This window comes from Cyprinus carpio, chromosome A4 (genome assembly GCF_018340385.1).
Source record: "Cyprinus carpio isolate SPL01 chromosome A4, ASM1834038v1, whole genome shotgun sequence".
NCBI classification, from domain to species: Eukaryota; Metazoa; Chordata; class Actinopteri; order Cypriniformes; family Cyprinidae; genus Cyprinus; species Cyprinus carpio.
In genome coordinates, this window is record NC_056575.1 from 16,908,216 (window position 1) to 16,930,501 (window position 22,286).

The window sequence follows — 22,286 nt, forward strand, 5'->3', positions numbered from 1 at the left end:
CACAGTGTGCATGATCAGAAACATGCTACATTTCTTTGTAACAAACATGTTTTGGTCCGTGCAAAAGTGTCTTGTTCACATTTTCTATAGCCTACGCTATAGATATATATATATTAATATCTTACTAAATTTGAGTCATTCTACAGTTTAGGGTTAGACGGTGTAAAATGAAGAATACACTAGAATTATTATTATTATTATTATTTTTATTTTTTTTTTATTGTTATTGTTTTTTTTGAGTAAGGGAATTGGTTGAATATTGTTAGTGTTATTATTATTTTTAATGTAATACTTATTGTAATTAATGGGGTTTTTATTTAATATCTCCATGAATTAGATTTCAGACATTAAAACCTATTGGTTAATTGAGCGAAATCATTAAATCTGCACTCAATAATTTTACTTTCAGATTAATCTCTTTCTACTTGGTCTTTCATTGGTTATTTGATTCTTCCACTAAATTGTCAAAATAAAATTTTAAATAGAATAGTTGATTCAGTATTTTACATCAATGACACTTTAAAACATACAAATATTAATAGGAATCATATCAAAAGTAATTTATAAGATTATACAGGGGAACTTTATACCCAAACATACCCCTATTGTAATATTTTCCATTTTGTGTTATAGCAACTAAATCAGAAAATGTTTCTGTTTAATTCCTATAATAACACATTGGCTGATGTATCATCATTCTTAACATGCTAAACATCTAAATACGTTACAATTTCAAAAGTAAATCCACATCATTCTTAAGGGGCATTTTCCCTTTTCACCTACATTTAATATCCATTGATGATAATTATATTTTTCTATGACAATTTTCTTCAGAAATGTGCTTATAAAAGAATATTGTAATCTATTTTGTGCACCCTACAAGGTATGAAAAAAATATGTAGAAAACAAATAATGTCCTGGAAGACATATCAGACATAACCTTTTCCTTTAAGGTTACGGGCATTTCCTTTAATCCTAATACAAAACACATCACAATGCGTATTCAAAATACCATTAAACACCAGTGAAAAGCCAATACAGAAAATTGCTTCATATTAATGTGGTACTATTTTTTACAGAATTTTCTAAGATAGTGTGTTTCAGTTTACTTGAAATTACCCTGATGGCCCTTAAGTTTTTGCAGTGCAGTTTTTGAAGTGAGTAGGTCTTAAATTAAAAATACTAACTAAAAACTGTCAACATTATTTTATATAATATTCCACTGATTTCTAACATCTAAATCTAAATTTAATTTAAGAAAATATTTTCTTTTTTCTCATGCCTGCTGGCTGTTGAGCCAATTCTTAGATAAATTATTGTTGTCATGACCCTACTGTTTGACTTTGTCCACTGATTATAATGAATAGTTTAAAATAGTTGTATATAAATATGTAATGTATCCTTCTACTACATGTCAGCTTTTACTAGAATTTGTCGATGTGAAATGAACTGCCAAGAATGAGACACATGAGCCCACAATGCAATGCATTTAACTAAGCTTCTGGTCCATCCTTCACATTACAAAAGGAAGTTCAAGTGAAGTGCACAGTGTTGTGTGAGATACAGTATGCCGGTATGGTATGGTATACACAAAATGCAAATAGTACAAGTAATATGGTAATATGTTATTATAAAACATTATTGTGCACACCCTTATTCACCAGCCGAAGGAGCTCTTGCACTATAACATAACTTGCATGAGTTAAAGATTGTGCATAAGGGCTTTAAGATGATGATTTAAGTCTTTATTAATGATCTTCCTCTCCACTGTAGAGCTCCAAAACTTTAGTTGTGCAATTTATTACCAGTACACATGCATATTCACGTAAAGATGATTTGTTAAAATACACGAGAACAATTTATGTTTTATTATGTATGTTTTATTTTGTATTTCAAATATGGCACATCAAGACATGTTATACCAGGATTGACGTAAGATATCTTGATGTGCCATATTTGAAAACAAACAAATATTCCGCTAAACGTCTCATATTGTCACACCCCTGGACTCTTTATGTGTATTTTTGCCCCTGTGACCCAGTTTCTGTCTCCCGTGTTTGGTTTGATTAGTTCCCAGGTGTGTCTAGTTTCTTCCCCATGTGGTCTATGTCCCTGTTAATTTAGTCATTCCACTCACCTGTGTTTCCCCAATTATCCTATGTATAAAGGTCCTAGTCCTTTCAGTCTGTGTTTGTCGGGTCTACAAGTTACGTATGTGTGTCTTCCTCCTATTGCCATGTTGGATTTAGCCTTGTTTTGGCTAAACAAATTCTCTCTCTCTCTTGATTATTCTCGACTACGTGTTCCTTCCAGCAGTGTAGTGTGACACATATGGCTTTGCCATGACATGAAGATGAGTACTAATTATATTTTGGATGAATTCCTTCAAAGGGTACAGTAGTGATTGAGGAACTCATTGAAACTTCATGTCATTGGCTGCCTAATTTAGGAATACACTCTGAAACTTGGTGTTACCAGTCCCAACCACTACTATTCTCTTCAAGTTACACAAGAACTTTTGTGTCAAAACCAGGGATGATTAAGTTAATCAGAATCAGAAAGAGCTTTATTGCCAAGTATGCTTACGCATACAAGGAAGTTGTTTTAGTGACATAAGCTTCCAGTACACCGAGACAACAACACGTGATGACAGTGTTGGAGGTGAGAGGACCAGGCCTGGATTTTATTTTGTGTTTTGGTTCTGTTTGTGTTTATTTTATTATTAAAGTTTTTGCTTGAATGTTTGCAGGTTCCCGCCTCATTCTTCCCCTGATTAAGAACGTTTGTTACAGAGATCATAAGAAATTGCTGTGGAACTAATTATTACATTTTATACTGCGTTTAATAAAACTAATAACTGGTGCCTATCAATCACTATAAACACAAATTACAACACATGATAGCCTTTATTTAATAACAATCTGCATTTACAACATTTGTCATACAGACTAAACATACAGGCTTAAAGGGATAGTTCACCTGAAAGTGAAAATTGGCTGTTAATTGACTCAAACCCAGGCCATCCAAGATGTAAGTTACTTTATTTCTTCAGTAGAAGAGTATAGAAGATTTTTAGGTGAAATTTGGCAATTCATAAACTTCACGTCTGTGGCTGCCAGCAGGGGTGGACTTAGTATTTTGGGGACCCTAAGCAAATTTCAGGTTTGGGGCCCAAACACAATAACTATTTACATTTAATCATTTAGCAGACGCTTTTATCCAAAGCGACTTACAAATGAGAAGATAGATAGAAGCAATTCAGGCCAATAGGAGGGCAACAGTATACAAGTGCTGTAACAAGTCAATTAGTCTAGCACTTTACACACATCAGTTGTTTGTTTGTTTTTGTTTTTTCAGAAAAAGAGACAAATAGAATAAGAAAATGTTAGCATTAATTAGTCAAGTGCTGATGAAAAAGATGTCTTTAACATGATGGCTAAAGACTCAGCTGCTCGAATTGAGATAGGCAGGTCGTTCGACCAGCTTGGAACTGTCCAGGTAAAGGTCTGTGAGAGTGATTTTGTGCCTCTTTGGGATGGCACCACTAGGCGTCGTTCATTTTCAGAATGCAAGCTTCTGGAGGGCGCATTAGTCTGAACTAGCGAGTTTAGATACTTTGGTGCAGAGCCAGTGGTTGTCTTGTAGGCAAGCATCAGTGCCTTGAATTTGATGCGAGCAGCTATCGGCAGCCACTGCAAACTGATGAAGAGAGGTGTGATGTGCGGTCTCATCAGTTCATTGAAGACTACTCTTGCCGCAGCATTCTGAAACAGTTGCAGAGGCTTGATGGTACATGCCGGAAGGCCTGCTAAGAAAGCATTGCAATAGTCCAGTCTGGAGAGAACAAGAGCTTGGACAAGGAGTTGTGTTGCCTGCTTTGATAGGAAGGGTCTAGTCTTACTAATGTTGTATAAATCAAATCTACAGGACCAGGGCGTTGTAGTAATATGATCTGGGAAGCTCAGCCGATTATCATTCACAACTCCAAGGTTCTTGGCTGTCCTAGAAGGAGTTATGGTTGACGAACCTAGCTGTATAGAGAAGTTGTGATGGAGTGCTGGGTTGGCTGAGACCACAAGCAGTTCTGTCTTCGCAAGGTTGAGTTGAAGGTTGTGGTCCTTCATCCAGCCAGAGGTGTCTGTCAGACAGGCTGCAATGCAAACAGTTACCATTGGATCATCTGGTTGGAATGAGAAGTAGAGTTGAGTGTATCAACATAGCAGTGATAGGAAAAGCCATGTTTCTGGATTGCAGATCCTAATGATGACATGTAGATGGAGAAGAGAAGTGGTTCAAGCACTGAGCCCTGAGGAAACCCAGTAGCAAGAAGTTGTAACTTAGAAACCTCCCCTATCCAAGACACCCTGAAGGACCTACCTGAGAGGTAAGATTTGAACCACTGGAATGCAGTTCCTGAGATGCCCATCTTCATGAGGGTTGACAGGAGGATCTGGTGGTTGACTGTCAAAAGCAGCAGACAGATACAGCAAGGTGAGTACTGTGGATTTGGAAGATGCTCTTGCCAGTCTCAGTGCTTCCGTAACCGAGATCAGGGCAGTCTCAGTTGAGTGGCCGCTTTTGAAGCCGGATTGGTTGTTGTCTAGGAGATTGTTCTGTGCAAGTAACATAGAAAGTTGGTTAAACACAACTCACTCAAGTGTCAAGTCACCTTTATTTATATAGCGCTTTAAACAAAAGAGATTGTGTCAAAGCAACTGAACAACATTAATTAGGAAAAGTGTATCAATAATGCAAAATGACAGTTAATGGAAGCTCATCACTGAATTCAGTGATGTCATCATGCAGCTCAGTTCAGTTTAAATAGTACCTGTGCAATCATTTGCAATCAAGTCAATGATATCGCTGTAAATGAAGTGTTCCCAACTAAGCAAGCCAGAGGTGACAGCGGCAAGGAGACAAAAAAACTCCATCGGTGACAGAATAGGGAAAAAACCTTGGGAGAAACCAGGCTCAGTCGGGGGGCCAGTTCTTCTCTGGCCAGACAAAACCAGCAGTTCAGTTCCTGGCTGCAGCAAAGTCAGATTGTGCAGAGGACTCAACTGGTTCCTGTGGTCTTGTCCTGGTGGTCGTCTGAGACAAGGTCTTTACAGGGGATCTGTATCTGGTTCTCATCTAGTTAGGAAGGTTATTCCAGAGTTTAGGCGCTAAATATGAAAAGGATCTGCCCCCGCAGTTGACTTTGATATTCTAGATATTATCAAATTGCCAGAGTTTTGAGAATGCAGCGGACGTGGAGGACTATAATGTAACAAGAGCTAATTCAAATACTGAGGTGCTAAACCATTCAGGGCTTTATAAGTAATAAGCAAGATTTTAAAATCTATACAATGTTTAATAGTTTAATACAGTGCATTGTTGACAGAATCGGGCTAATATGGTCCTGGTTCTACTTCCTGATTCTAGTAAGAACTCTAGCTGCTGCATTTTGGACTAGCTGGAGTTTGTTTATTAAGTGTGCAGAACAACCACCCAATAAAGCATTACAATAATCTAACCTTGAGGTCATGAATGCATGGATTAAAATTTCTGCATTTGACATTGAGAGCATAGGTCATAATTTAGATATATTTTTTGAGATGGAAAAATGCAGTTTTACAAATGCTAGAAACATGGCTTTCTAAGGAAAGATTGCTATCAAATAGCACACCTTGGTTCCTAACTGATGATGAAGAATTGACAGAGCAGTCATCAAGTCTTAGACAGCATTCTAGGTCATTACATGCAGAGTTTTTAGGTCCTATAATTAACACCTCTGTTTTTTTCAGAATTTAGCAATAAGAAATTACTCATCATCCAGTTTTTTATATCGACTATGCATTCCGTCAGTTTTTCAAATTGGTATATTTCAACGGGCCGCAAATAAATATAGAGCTGAGTATCATCGGCAAAACAGTGAAAGCTAACACTGTGTTTCCTGATGATATCTCCCAAGGGTAATGCCCTAGTTACGGCCCTAGTACTGAGCCTTGAGGTACTCCATACTGCACTTGTGATCGATATGATAGCTCTTCATTCACTGATATGAATTGATGGCGGTCATATAAGTATGGTTTAAACCATGCTAATGCACTTCCATTAATGTCAACAAAGTTTTCTAGTCTATGCAAAAGAATGTTGTGGTCAATAGTGTCGAACGCAGCGCTAAGATCCAATAGCACTAATAGAGAGATACAACCATGATCAGATGATAAGAAGCAGGTCATTTGTAACTCTAAGGAGAGCAGTCTCAGTACTATGATACGGTCTAAATCCTGACTGGAAATCCTCACAGATACCATTTTTGTCTAAGAAGGAATATAATTGTGAGGATAGTACCTTTTCTAGTATCTTGGACAGAAAAGGGAGATTCAAGATTGGTCTGTAATTAACTAGTTCTTTGGGGTCTAGTTGTGGTTTTTTGATGAGAAGCTTAATAACAGCCAGTTTGAAGGTTTTGGGGACATATCCTAATGACATTGACAAATTAATAATAGTCAGAAGAGGATCTTTGATTTCTGGAAGCACAGTCTTTTAGGAGCTTAGATGGAATAGGGTCTAACATACATGTTGTTGGTTTAGATGATTTAACAAGTTTATACAATTCTTCCTCTCATATAGTAGAGAATGAGTGGAACTGTTCCTCAGGAGATCTAGAGTGCACTGTCTGATGTGATACTGTAGCTGACAGCTGCATGGTTACAGTTTTATCTCTAATAGTATGGATCTTAGAAGTAAAGTAGTTCATAAAGTCATTACTGCTGTGCTGTTGGGAAATGTCAACACTTGCTGATGCTTCATTTTTTCATTAATTTATCCACTGTATTGAATAAATACCTGGGGTTATGTTTATTTTCTTCTAAAAGAGATGAAAAGTAATCAGATCTAGCAGTTTTTAATGCTTTTCTGTAGGATAGGGTACTTTCCCGCTAAGCAATACGAAATACCTCTAGTTTTCTTTTACTCCAGCTGCGCTCCATTTTCCGGGCTGCTCTCTTAAGGGTGCGAATGTTCTCATTATACCACAGTGTCAGACTGTTTTCCTTAATCTTCCGTAAAAGAGCAACTGTATTTAAAATGCTAGAAAAGAGAGAGTCTGTAGTTTCTGTTACATCATCAAGTTGTTCTTAGGTTTTGGATATGTTAAGGAATTGGGATACATCAGGAAGATTGCTTACAAAGCATTCTTTTGTGGTAGAAGTGGTGGTTCTACTATACTTGTAACAAGAAGTAGAATTTACAATTTTAGCTATATGAAGTTTGCACAAAACTTAATAATGATCAGAGATATCTTCGCTTGGCTGCATAATTTCAACACCATCAACATCAATTCCATGTGACAGTGTTGTCTATAATGTCTATAAATTCTGATCACAATACAATTAAAACTTTATCTGCAGCCAGCACTAACTGGGATATAAAATCAGCAAATTCTTTACTAAAGTCTGTATGGTGCCCTGGTGGCCTGTATACAGTAGCCAGTACAAAAATCAATGGGGATTTATTATTAACACTTGTTTCTCTGGACAATGTTATATGAAGCACCATTACTTCAAACGAGTTATACTTAAAGCCCACCCTCTGAGAAATACTGAAACCATTGTTATAAATTAAAGCAACACCTCCCCCTTTACCTTTTGGACGTGGCTCATGCTTATAACAGTAATCTTGGGGGGTAGACTCATTTAAAATAATGTAATCATCAGGTTTTAGCCAGGTTTCTGTCAAACAGAGCAGATCTAGGTTATGATCAGTGATCATATCATTTACAAAAAGTGCTTTGTAGAAAGGAACCCAACATTCAATGAGCCAAGCTTTATCATTTGTTTATCCGTATAGCATCTGTTTTTTATTTGTTGAACCTCAATTAAATTGTTACTCTTAAATTGGTTTGGACGTTTTTTGTATTTTCTAGTTTGGGGAACAGGCACAGTCTATATAGTATGATATCTTGATGAGCAGTCTCTATGTGCTGAGAATTAACTGACTTCTGTGACGTGAGGCGGTTAGCAGACGGTCGGTTTAGCCAGTCTGTCTGCTTCCTGAAATGGGCGCCAGTTAGTCAAGTACAAACTCTAAGACTATGTGCCATATTTCTAGAGAGAAGAGTGGCACCACCCCAGGAGGGATGAAGACCCTCTCTTTTCAACAGGTCAGGTCTGCCCCAAAAGCTTGTCCAATTGTCTATTTATTCTGCAGGCACCACTTAGACATCCAGCCATTGAGTGACGACAATCTGCTATGTATCTCATCACCACGGTAAGCAGGGAGGGGACCAGAGCATATTACTGACATCGTGCTTGCAAGTTCACAGACCTCTTTAATGTTATTTTTAGTGATCTCTGACTGGCGAAGTTGAACATCATTAGGTTTCTCAGTGGGTGCTTCACTGAGTGGGGAGAACCTGTTTAATGTTTTGATCGGAACAGAAGAGCGTTGTTTTGACCCCCGATTATGCCGCCTCACAGTCACCCAGTTTCCCTGCTGCAGAGGCACTGTTACCGGAACCGAACAATGTACAGAACTCCCTGAGCTAGTCGCATCCAAAGCTTTATCTAAATCCCTCCCATTCTTACTGTCCTCAATTAAAGTTTGGATTTATGTCTCTAATTCTAAAATGTTCTCTGTCAGCCTAACTAATTCCCTGCATTTATCACATGTGGATCCCTCGTCGCCAACAGAGAGAGATAAACTATACATGTGGAAAGCGGTGCAAATAACAATAGCAGGAGAAGCCATTACTCACCGTTATTGATGAATGATTCTTACCAGAGTTGTTTGATGAACTTGTGAAAAAAAAAACGGAGCAAGAGAGAAAAGAAATGGAGCAATAGAGAGGAGAGGAGAAAAGAAAAGAAAACAGCAATAGGCACGATTGGAAACACTAATGACAAGCTAACGAATGCTAACGCGCTGCAGGTGCACTGCATTGGCGGATTTAGAATAAAAGCAAACGATCAAATTAATCAGATTAGATTGATAGATAATATCAGAAATATGGTGGGAATTAAGTTATATTTTATCACTTTAAACAAGAGAGAGTGATAGTAAGATAGAGAGTCTACAGAAAAACAAAGCTACACAGAGCTACGATGGCAAACCAGCAGCACGGCAAACAGGAAGCAGGAATAACACTGTCCAACAGCAACACCCGCAGGTACCTGGGAGACTAGCGGTGAGGATTTGCATCAAGGGCAAATTGACAAACACCTGTGTCATATTGCAGTAATTGGTGTGGAGAGACTGGACAAAGCCGCCAAGAACAAGATATAGAGTGAGAGATGCTGGATGGAGGACTCGTGGCAGAGAGAGACTGAGAAATTATGTTTTGCTACATGTTATGAATACTCTGTGTTAGAGCTGGAAGCACTGAGAGTGCATGCACGTCCTGATTTTGCTGAGTTAGATGTGTTCCTAGATTGTTCCAGGGTCATATTTTGTTGACCCTGAAACAACATTTTAATCCAAAAATTTTGTCTTGACCATATCCCTACACCTAAACCTAACCTTAACCATTAGTGACCCCTCACATCCAGCACACTCCCTCTTTGAACTGTTGCCATCTGGTCGATGCTACAGAGCTCTGAGCACCAGAACGGCCAGACACAGAAACAGTTTCTTCCCTCAGGCAATCCATCTCATGAACACTTGACAATAGTTGTGGAACACACAACACTATTTATACACTCATACACTTATTTATCTAACATACATAGTCTACACATCAAATTTGCACATAATATACCTGTACATACAAAACTGTCTATTGTAATATACCTGCAAATACAATTGTCATTTTGTAAATTGTTATTCCTTACTTGTTCTATTTTTTTTTATTCTATTATTATCTGTGTTTTTGTTCTGTCGCTGTCATTCCGGCTACAGTAACTCCGCAGATATCTTCCAATCTCCTGGTTGAGTCGTTCAACTTGTCCATTAGACTGAGGGTGGTAACCTGAGGTGAGGCTTATGTTTATGTCAAGCTGTCTGCAGAAAGCTTTCCAGACTCGTGAAGTGAATTGAGTTTCTCTGTCAGAAACTATGTCCTCAGGTAGGCCATAGAATTTGAAGACATGGTGGAAAAGAGCCTGTGCTGTTTCTATGGCTTAAGGAAGACCTTTCAGGGGTATTAGTCGGCATGATTTAGAGAACCGGTCGGGTTGAGGAAGTCAATCGATAGATGTGTCCAGGGGCATTGTGGAATGGGTAGTGGTTCTAATAGGCTGGAGGGCAGTTCTTTGGGGGTCTTTGATTGGGCACAAACTTGACATGTCTTGACATAAGCAGTAACATCTCTACTCATTGAGGGCCACCAGAAAGAATTTTGTAGCAGGCTGATTGTGCGTGAGATCTCTGGATGACCTGAACTTAGAGTTGTATGAACCCATTGCATGACTCTATGGTGAAGAGCTTGAGGTATGTATAATGCTTGGTGGGGTGGGGGGGGGCAGTCGGCTGGTGGTGGTTCTTGCTGATGGGCGTGTCGAATTCCCTCCATGATGTCCCAAGTAACTGGTGCAATGATGACGGTTGGTGGCAGTATAGTTTCAGGTGGACCAGGAATGACAGGAGAGTCATGGTGTCTTGACAGAGCATCTGCTTTACTGTTCTTACTTCAGGGTCTGTATGTAACTGTAAACTGGAAGCGTGTAAAAAACAGGGACCATCAAGCTTGACGAGGATTCAGACCTTTGGCACTTTTGATGTACTCCAAGTTCTTGTGGTCTAACCTGGAATGGAAGGACTGCCCCCTCTAACCAGTGTCTCCACTCTTCAATGGCGGCCTTCATAGACAATAGTTCCTTATTGCCCACATCATAATTATGTTCGGCCTGTGTGAGTTTTCTCGAAAAGAAAGCACATGGATATAATTTACCAGGTTGTCCGTGACGCTGGGAGGGTACAGCTTCAATGCCACTGGCAGAGGCGTCCACTTTGACCACAAAGGGGAGATTAGGGTCTGGATGTCATAATATGGGTGCTCTTGTGAAGCTAACCTTGAGGGTATTGAAGGCCTTGGCTGCATCTCCTGTCCACTTCAGTTTAAACAGTTTACCCTTGAGAAGAGAGGTCAGCAGGGAGGCAATGGATCTGTATCCGTGGATGAAGCGTCTGTAAAAGTTAGCAAAGCCCAAAAACCTCTGCAGTTACTTGATGCTAGTTGGTTGTGGCCATTCGCTGACTGCCTTGACTTTGGATTCATCCATTTCTACCCCTTGATGGCTGATGTTGTACCCCAGAAATGTTGTTTGTGAAACGTGAAACTCACACTTCTCTGCCTTGACAAAGAGTTGATTCCTCGAGGAGACATGAAAGAACTATCTTGACATGTTGGATGTGCTCGACTTCTGATTTGGAATAGATTAAGATGTCATCACTATAAGCTATGACATACTGGTTTAACAGGTCACAAAGTATCTCATTAATGAATGACTGGAACACAGCTGTAGCATTGGCTAGCCCATAAGGCATAACAAGGTACTCATAGAACCCCCTAGTGGTGAGAAAGGCTGTCTTCCACTCATCCCCTTCACGGATCCGGATCAGGTTGTATGCACTTCTTAGATCAAATTTATTAAAAATCTATTCCTTGGAGCTGCTCAAGGGCTGCTGGAACCAGAGGGAGTGGGTAGCGGAACTTGACTGTTACGTTATTCAGACCTCTGTAGTCGATACAAGGATGAAGTCCACCGTCCTTTTTCTCTACAAAGAAGAAACGTGCAGCGGCTGGAGATGTTGAAGTGTGAATAAATCCATTGTTTAAGGCTTCTTTGATGTAACTCTCCATAGCTTGGGTTTCGTTATGGTTTAGTGGGTACACTTTACTTTTGGGTGGCATGGCACTAGAAAAAAGATCAATAGCACAATCCCAGGGACGATGAGGTGGTAATTGGGTGGCCTTCACCTTGCTAAAGACCTCAGCATAGTCATTGTAACAGTCTGGGACTTTAGTGGTTTGTTCAATGACAGGGATTTCAAAACTGGTAGACAGGCATTGAGGTGAAATATCAGAGTGCATACAATAGGTTAAGCAGAAATTTGACCAGCGGGTTAACTCACCATGATGCCAGGAAATAACTGGGTCATGAACCAATAGCCAAGGAAAGCCTAGGATGATTTCATTTCTTGGAGAGTCGATTACATATAATGAGATTTTATGAGCCTCTTGATGGAACAGGCTGACTTGGAGTTGAATGGGGTGAGTTTATTCCGTGATGCCATCTCCAATGGGTGAATTATCAACTGCTAGGATCTTGATAGGTGGTTTACAAGATTGAGTGGGAATGTTGTATTTGATGACAATGTCTTTATGAATAAGGTAGCTCCAGAGTTGATCAGTGCTGTTAACAAAACTGAGTTCTCATCCAAAGGAATTTGAACAGGAATGGTGAGTGTTTTAAATGGCAGAAGAAAGAACTGATCAATATTTACCCGGGGTGTGGAATTGGAGAATGTCCGAGTCTTGTGTGGGCATGTCAACCCATGATGTCCGGCCTCAATAGAAACACAATTTGTGTGTTATGTGTATTTTTCCTTTCTCTTATTTTCTTGCTTCTTCTCTGGACATTATTGTTTTTATTTATTATTATTGTTAATTATTGTAATTCTATCTAACGTTGTGACAAATGTTTTGACAAACATTTGAGACAATTATACCATGTGTGGGTGGGTGGGGGTGGGGTGTTCAGTGTATTTTTTTTCTTTCTTTTTTTTTGCTAACTGTTAAAAAAGGAATATTCTGATATTCTTGGTACTTTTGCACACTACATAATTTTATGTATATTCCCAATAAACATTTCTTTACAAAAAAAAAAAAGAAACAAGTTGTGCTGTTGACGTCGAACTCTCTCCTCCTCAGAGAGCCTTGAGAGACCCAGTTGCTAGGGGAACGGAGTGTGACTGGGAAAAAGTTGATTTGCTTGACAATGACCCATGAGCAGATTTTCTCTTAGGAGCATTCCTCATTAAGTTATCAATCCTTATGGCTAAATTCACAAACTCAGAGAAAGTTGAAGTATCACCCTTGCAGGCCAGTTCTGCTTGAAGTTCCTGTGTTAGGCTTTGCTGGAAAACTGCTTTCAGCGAGACATCATTCTATCCACACTGTGCTGCCAGCGTTCTGAACTCCACTCTGTAGTCAGCTGCCGAATGATTTCCTTGGGACATAAGAAGTAGTTGCATCAAAATATCCCTGCCCCCGGCGGGATATTCAAACACATCATGTAGGTGTTGTTTAAAGTATTCATAAGAGGTACGAATTAGTGAATCCGACTCCCAAACAGCAGCAGCCCAGGTAATTGCTCTTCCTGTAAGGAATGTCATCAAAAAAGCAAATTTCTGGTTATCAGAAGCAAACTTGTCTTCTGGTGGTCAAAATAAATTTCTACTTGTCGGATAAAAACTCTACATTTATCCACTGAACCATCGAATTTATCAGGCATGGCAAGGCTCACCGTTTGTGGCATGGGTGGAGGAAGTGAACAAATGTAATGTGTCAAGTATTCGTTAGTGGACTGCAGGCTTTCAAGTTGTTTTTGGTAGCCTTTGAATACCTCACTTTGATAGGTGAATGGCACTTGCAGCTCCGAAACTTCTGCTGGATTCATAGGTGGCGAAGTATTCTGTAACGAGGAGGCTGAAGCCAAGTGAGAATCCATATGCAGAAATTTATTTAAAGGGCAATCCAGAATCAGCGTCAGAAAACAGGCAGTAATCAAAACACAGTCAATCAGTCCAATCGTCAGCCAAAAGAGAGGGAAAATCCAATAAACAGAAAAAAAAGCGTTGACAGAAATGTGCTTACACGGGAATAGTTACAATGCCAATTTGCAACTGCCAATGTGTTGTCTTGTGGGATGGATTTTGCACACATATGCTTTTTACACTATATACTAATTTTATTCAAATTTATTTCCAAATTATTTATCTTATTTTCCTCTTTATTTTATTTATGTATTTATTTTTTAATTGGTTGAATAGCCACAAATCTTTCAAATTTTACCTAATATGCCTCATTGTGGTTTCATGTTTGACAAGTGTTGAAAGGCAGTAATGCACTGAGCCATCAGTGGACACTGAGATGGATACTATAATAACAGTGGTGAGCAAGTTTTGCATAACTGTGTTGGGATCATGTTTCAGAATAAATAGCTGAAGCACCTGCTCTGGACTAGTGGCAGCGTTTCAGCAAGGTCATTTTTCTGCTTCCGCCTATTGTTTTCTTTCTTTTGCAAACACACTCTTTCATAATTACAATTATACAATGCACAAATTAAGCTTATGCAGAGTTTAGAGAGTTTAGCAGGTGAAAACAAATTCACTTTGTTGTTAAATATGAAAGAGTTTTTCAATGCTTCTGTGAAAAAAATAAAAATACAGAGGCATCTTGAGACATTGTTTTAATGTACATTATTCTGTGATTTATTGAAAAATCAACAATTCACTACAAACAAATACCATTTTATGTTTATGACTTATGTTCTATTTATTTTTTCAAAATGGTAATATTTATTGAAATTAATGATGAACAGAAATACCTTTAAAATATAACTTTAAAGGGGTGGCTGATTATGATTTCACTTTTTTAACGTTAGTTAGTGTGTAATGTTGCTGTTTGAACAAACAATATCTGCAAAGTTACGGAGTGTATCGTCTTTTAAAATTCTGGTAGTTTAATTTCTACAAAACATCTTGTAGGGACTACAACAAGTTACTTCCTGGGTTCCTGATGTAACAAACCTAGACAAACCCCGCTCTCGGGAAAAGGCAGCAAAGGGGGCGAGGCCATATTGCGCTGCTTTAGAGAAGAGGAAGAGAAAACTAGAGATGCACGTAAAAATCTATTCATATATGAATCGCAATTCTGTCTTCTAATGATTTTAATGGATTCACAAGTTTCAAAATCAATGTTCTAAAGCAGCAGTTCTTAATACTGTTCCTCGCATCACCATGACATGCTCTGCATCTCTCTCTCTCTTTCTCTCCCTCTCTCTCTCTCTATCTCATTCAGCTCAATTCCAACAATGAACTGTTCCAGTTATACAATTATTTTCACATAGCTATGAGAAGCGTTAAACGTGCAGTTGCCGTAATGTATTAAAGGTTAAAACCGTATATTAAAAGCTAACATAAACAGTAGGATTTACAAATAACAGTGTATCTAAAAGTATGAGACAACAACAAACAAAAAACATAGGCCTACCATTAAAAGCCGTGCTTGCACAGGTTTCGCATGATTCTCTTCAATAATATCCTTTGCTTCTCAATCGGGCTCAAACTGATAAGTGATATTAACGATATCGTTGTTTACAATACAACCAGAGCACATACTGCTGAGGAGAGGGGCAGGATGTTTAGACGCGCACTACAGATGGTTTAGCCAATCACAACACACTAACCAATCAGAGCCCATCGCCTGTTTCTGAAGGAGGGGCTTCATAAAAACAGGAAATGATCAGCGCATTTCTCACAGAAGTTACAGAGCGGTGTGGAATAAAGGTAAATTATGTGAAAAATACGTTTTTTTTTTTTTTGTTTTTTTTTTTTTTCTCGAAGCTTTTTTTTTTTTTTTTTTTCACCCCATAAACACAATCAAGCCTAGAAAAAAAAAAACAGTGAACCACCCCATTAAATAACATGCTAATGTATTATAATGTATTATGTTCCGACTGACATAATTATTATATTAGTACTTATTTGTGAAATTTGTTTCTTACAATCTCCTTAATTTTAAGTAGTTCCTTTTAGCAAGCAGCACCAGAAAAACAAAATGGCTGCTGCATGTAATACCAATGATGATTCAGTAGATGGAATTGACCGTTTGAAACCATTTTCATTGAAGTGAATATTTTGAATAAAAATTTGCTCAACCTAGGTAGAATTTGTATGTATTGTATGAATATGTGATTTCGTATGATCTGATTTTTACGGAAACATATATGAAGGACCGTTAGCAGATCAAAAAATAAATAAATAATAATAAAATAAATAGAAATAAAAATAAATAAATAAACAAAGGAGATTGTATGAATTAATTTGAATTTATAACCTGCTCACCAAACTGTAAAATATTTACAGTATGTATTGCCATGGGATTGTTTTTAAGTTTGATATACTCTTTTTATATGTGACCTAATTGAGATAAGAAAAAAAAATCATAGTATTTTTGTGTACTAATGAATAAAGTCATAAATAACTTGTCACTAATAATAATTTAAAGAAGTACCATAGTGCCAAATACCACTAGAAAATACTTTCAGTGAGTATGAGAACACACTGTCTATTGATAAAAGCAATGTTAAATCAGAAGACAACCAATTATATGGGATATTGACAATAACCTCACTACTTACAATAATATAGAAATACATTCTATCATTTGCATTCAGCATTGTTTTCCCTGCTGTCTGCAAAAAGAGACTTGCACTCCATTTTTGGGTTGTGACCCATCAAGGAACTATTTTAAGAGGGTATATCCACTTAAAATATGTTGTATATTGCTGTATTGTCATAGCGTCACAGTTCATGATATTTCATTTCTTGAATGCTGCCAAGGCATATTCCTGGCGACTGACACTATATCTGCCAGCCAGTGGTGGCTGAACTATAAAATCCCTTTGTCTCAACACCCGGTTGTTCTGCCTCCTGTCCGTGACCATCAGCCAGACAGAACCCAGGTATGACATCCATATTTTAAATAATATACTTAACTGCAAAACTTGTCATTTGGGTGTGTTAAATTTAATGTTTTTAATTATTATGTATTTGTTTTGTAGGTTTCATTTGAAATCTCTGATTGAATTTCTTTTTAGCAGTTCAGCAAGACGGCAAAATGGGCGAGTAAGTAAAACTTTTTTTTCAATATTACATTTGATGGACACAGCACATAAACATACAGCATTACATTCTGAAAGTGGGACTCTCAAAATACATTTCATCACTATTTAGTGATCAGTCAATGTTTTGATTTCACAGTCAAATAGTTTGATTACTAAAAAATGCTTTAATAAATGTCTTACTGATGATTGTTTCCTCTTTTTTGTACCTTTATTATTGATACTGGTAGTCCGGTAAGCAGTTGTTTTCAATACTATTTTCCATTTTTACATAAAAAGTACCAGGCATTGTATTTAGTATTTACACAGATGTCAAACTAATGCTTATTTTCACATTTAAATTTTGCTGCTTAATTTAAAATGTCATTTGCCAGATACGAAGGCCTGGAAATCCAAAAGTGGACATCAAAGTAAATCTTAATCATTTAAAAAAAATATGCTTAGCAATATTTTACTCAATATAAAGCTGTTTATCCATTGTTTATCCACATATCCTTTCCCTTCTCTTTTTTTTATTTAAGCCTGAGTAAGTAAATTTTTTCATCTTGTAGAATTTCTCTGAAGGTTGGATTACCTACTTTGTTGTACCTATGTTATTTCCTACATTGTAGTGAAATTGTCAGTTAAGCTACTCTTCTCTCTTCAATCAGATAATGCTGCTTAACAGAGCAATGGAGGATTTGGAAAAAGAGAAACAGGACAGGGAAGAAGAGAAAAATCGCTACCTCAAAGAAAAACACCCTCCTTTGCAGCTTTCTGGACTCTCTCTGGGGGAGTTACAGGTGATGCACTCGATCAAAAAGAAAATCTCTGAATTAAAAGCAGTCAGTTGCAGTTTAGCTTCATTTAATATCTCTCAAATCATAGACCATTTGTATTTATGGTGCATATTCATCTTCAGAATCTATGTAAGCAGCTCTATGCCAAAATCGATGTAGTAGATGAAGAGAGGTTTGACTATGAGGATAAAGTCAACAAGCACAACAAAGATGTAAGTATGAAACCAACCAATAAAATATTGATATACTGTAGACTTTACTGGGATGGGCAACTCCTAGCCAACATTTCCAATATAGGCCAATGTAAGCATGAAATGGGTTTGAGGTACTGGCCCCAATTAGTATTGTTTCGTAAATTGCCCATATCTCTTACAGAATGGTTCCAGGGCAAATTCAGATAAAGGCCAACATAGAACCTGTGAAAAATTCCATTTGGGGCCCATACCTGAAGCCCATATTGTGTTCACTGTGTCCACCAAGAAATGCTGACTAGATTTTGGCTCTTAAGGTCCACTGTACTGTAGAATTTAGCTCCAACACTGAGTATGTCTAGAACAGGGATGTCCAATTCTGCTTCTGGAGCGCCTCTGTCCTGCAGAATTTAGCTTCACCCCTAATTAGGAACACATAAAACAGCTAATCTCTACTAGAGCTCAGGATCTCTACTAGAAACTTTCAGGCAGGTGTTTTGGAGCAAGTTGGAGCTAAACTCTGCAGGATGTTTAGCTCTTCAGGAGCAGTTATTGTTGGATCGTCATCAAAAACTGCAGCTGCTTTATATCTCTAGGTACTTGAGAATACATATACATATTACATATACTGGTCTAGAATGCTTTCACATAATTAGGCAGAGCAGAGGCTGGAGGGAGAGTGTAGACCAGGCAAGGGTCAAACCCAGAGAGACGGTGCGAACAGCAAATAGAGAATCCAAGACTGAATCAAGATCAAAGTCAGTGACAGGCAGGGGTTGATAACCAGGAAGCAGTCCACTCAAGTGACAAGATCGGAGGATGAGCCAGAATTAGTCATTGGGGTGGAGGGCTGGATTGAAAGATATAGAGTGTACTAAATGCTAGCTCAACATCATGATCTATTTAAGTCCATGTGATAATATACTAATAACTGTGCTTCTAACCACAGATTGAGAGATATGGTTCCGACCACACAAATTTGCGATGCAAATGTGTGAAGTAATTATGATTTTAGGAAACACTGAATGGTTGTGGACTCTGCATGGAGGTGCAGAGTGAGAGCAGATATAGAGCGAGTACCAACTGCTGTTGCCAGGTAATCATCATGTGGAGTAGGAAAGCAAAAACAAACAGGGCAGAAGAAACCGTGATCAAACCCGAGTTCTGACAATGGGTTGCATACTTCTGAGGGTGCATGTACTAACCAAAAAACTGCCACATGAATGAATAATCTAATTGATAGCTTTTTTGAGGTATTATGCACCTCACGGGTAACTGAAATTTTTTATTTTTTTGATTTTAGATCAATGAGCTTAAGTTGAAAGTTCAAGATCTAGGTGGGAAGTTCAAGAAACCCGCCCTGAGGAAGGTGCGTGTGTCTGCTGATGAGATGATGAGGGCCCTGCTGGGCTCCAAACACAAAGGCTCCATGGACCTCCGTGCAAATCTGAAGTCAGTCAAGAAGGAGGATATCAAGCAAGAAAAGGTGGGGCCATAAAAACCAAAACAGTTCATATGAATAACCACATTTGCAATGCATTTAACTTTCACTATGTGATGAAAAACAGAATATTCAGTGGAAAATATTTTAGTATGGGATTTGATCATGTTAATCAGGATTTGAGTGGATGGTGAAAAGTGAGCTGAGATATTATGATATTATTTTGCTTCCTTAGTTACCGCAGCAGAAAAGGAAATATATATTGCATATTAAGTAAATGTCATGTTGTTTACATGTTGTGTTTTTATGCTTGAGTCAAGATTATTTTATTATTAGTTTTAAATCTCTTTAGTCTCAGTCACAACAGACACATTAACTCATCACGACACTATCGCAGTGAACAGAAGACCATGAGTTGAACCATCTGAAATCGAACAATCCAATGTTCCTTTCTGTCAAACAGGTCTTGACCTCTGAGGTAGGTGACTGGCGTAAGAATGTGGAAGCCATGTCTGGCATGGAAGGAAGAAAGAAGATGTTTGACGCTGCCGGAGGAGGCCAGTGAGCCCCTTCATGGAACCAACCTGGCCTTCTGGATGGTCTTGACAGAGAAGATATAAAATGGAGGGAACGAGACTTAAGTGTTTTCTGGCTTTGTTGAACTTTCTTAGCTGCTGACTTTCCGAGCCAACTCAAACAAAATTTAAATCATGCAATTCTTTACTCACCCTTTTTGTTGATTCAAACCTGAATTATTTTCTTATTTCTGTGAAACACAAACGTGTAGAAGAATGCTGACACTGCTCTTATTCTTGTCCATACAACAAAAGTAAATCAGGGGATGTCAAGATCTAAAAAGCACCATGAAAGTAGTCCATACATCCCATGATCTATATTTCATATCTTCTGAAGCTATGGATTGCTGTTATGATACTTTCATGGTGTTGCTGTTTTTGTTTTGTTTTTGTAATATTTAGAGATTAAAGGGATACTCCATCGCAAAATGAAAATTTGGTCATTATTCACTTACACCCATGTTGTTCCAAACCCGTAAAGGCTTTGTTCGTCTTCGGAACACAATTTAAGATATTTTGGACGAAAACCAGTAGGCTTGAGACTGTCCCATAGACTGCCAAATAAATAACAGTGTCAAGTCGTTATTTTTGTTTTCTTTGTGTACAAAAAGTATTCTCATCGCTTCATAATGTTACGGTTGAATCACTGATGGCAGATGGACTATTCTGATGATGCTTTTCATACTTTTCTGGACCTTGACACTGTTATTTACTTGGCAGTCTATGGGACAATCTCAAGCCTACCGGTTTTCATCCAAAATATCTCAAATTGTGTTCCAAAGACGAACAAAGCTTTTACGGGTTTGAAACGACATGGGGGTAAGTGATTAATGACAAAATTGTCATTTTGCGGTGGAGTAACCCTTTAACAGCCCCTGGCCACAATTTATTTTCACTGTATGGAAAAATAATATGTGAATAATGACAGTATTTTTATTTTGGGCAATCTATTCCTTAAAAAAATATGATTTGACATATCTTCATTAACAAGTCGACAGAGACATAACATATGCCTTAGTAGTTTTAAGTGTTCTTGAAATATAGTCTGGCATCATTTCATTTAATTTTGATGAATATAAATGTCGAATAATAATTATAATAATCAAAAAAAATAAAAAATCAAACAAACAAACAAAAAAACTCAGATGCTATAAGTTTGACTGGGATATATGTGTTTTTGTGTGCTACAGTTAAGTCTTAAGTTGGCATTAAAAGTTACAATATTAAGCAGAAAATGACTTTTTCTTATTCTTTCAGTAAGAGCCGAAAATGACAACATACATGTATATTATATCGCCTTTATCATTTTTCATAATATACACAATAATGAATTAAATTTTTTTTTTAAGGACAGAGAAATTAATAACAGTTCCATGTGTAATTGTTAGATTCTAAGATGCATCAACTGCTTAAAAATGCATGCGAATGCAAGCACAATTGAATATTATATAATAACTAATATTTCAGCACTTTTTCTCACACTTTTAAGATGTAGTCTTATATGTATTTCTTCATGATTAATGATCAACAGCTGGTCGTTAAAGATGAAAAATGATTAATTGTCTTGTTCTGCCAGTTACAATGTGATTCATTATCCATACTTACTCTCTGACTCAGATGTGATATTTCACTATGGTGAATATGAGAAGACAAGCTAAGCTAGCAGGTTAAGGCATGGGCCATTTTCCATGGTGACAGTGGTAAATGAATAGGTTAAGCTGACCATTGTTTCAGTTCAGCGGTTCATGCTGTATTTTTAGTCCTGTTGTACCCCACATCTAATCTGATTCAACCTTGAAGAGATGAACATTAGAAAGGGCACAGGCCATTGTGAACTCAGAGCATGCAGGGCGAAAAAGCTTTCCTGTTGTCAGATGTACAGGAACACTGGAGGTCCAGGAGTGTTTGTCTATGTAAATAGTGAGGTTTATGCTAAAAAAAAATCAAACAAGCAATGACAAAAAATTCTTTACAAGTAAATTGATCTGAACTGATCTAAACTGAATGATTTGCATAATTGATTTATATTCAGGTTGAAGTGTGTTCTTTCAACCTGAGCCAGTAGATGACAATAATGACAAAACATAGCAATCACTCATCACTTCTGACTTTCAATGCCTTATGAACAACAGCAGAAAACTGTAACCACTCCCTAGAAACACCCTTTAAAACAACCTATCAACAATGCATTATTTTCCACCCAGAAAAACCTCGTAATTTGCCTGCAGCAATGTGAAATTTGATGACGTGTGTAATAATTGTCATGGCAGGTCCAACATTGTAAAGGTGAGTTTTACCTTAACGAGGTACACCACTTTAAATTGAAACTTAATTTGCAGATATTACAGTAATTGCACATTCTTGCAAATGTCAATTTAAAAACAAACATGCCTTCTCAATATGAGGAAAATAAAATAAAATTTCAACTTACACACAGTGTCTCATCCTACAAGCCTTTATTTTTTAAT

The 22,286-nt window shown here is 37.6% G+C and overlaps 1 protein-coding gene and 1 long non-coding RNA gene across 2 annotated transcripts; both read left to right on the top strand.

Annotated features, from left to right (window-relative positions):
- The first annotated feature begins 16,547 nt into the window (after window positions 1-16,547).
- On the top strand, window positions 16,548-17,332 carry LOC122140285. Its single transcript, XR_006156965.1, has 4 exons — window positions 16,548-16,673; window positions 16,773-16,836; window positions 17,063-17,066; window positions 17,207-17,332. It is a non-coding gene; the product is annotated as an uncharacterized LOC122140285 (long non-coding RNA).
- A 34-nt stretch (window positions 17,333-17,366) lies between these two features.
- On the top strand, window positions 17,367-20,301 carry LOC109045335 (troponin I, slow skeletal muscle-like; the record flags this gene model as incomplete). The annotated part of the gene is made up of 5 exons (XM_019063192.2): window positions 17,367-17,396; window positions 17,483-17,614; window positions 17,734-17,823; window positions 19,106-19,288; window positions 19,707-20,301. Coding segments are annotated over 5 exons (537 nt in total), but the record flags the coding sequence as incomplete, so codon positions are not given.
- Window positions 20,302-22,286: the final 1,985 nt, after the last annotated feature.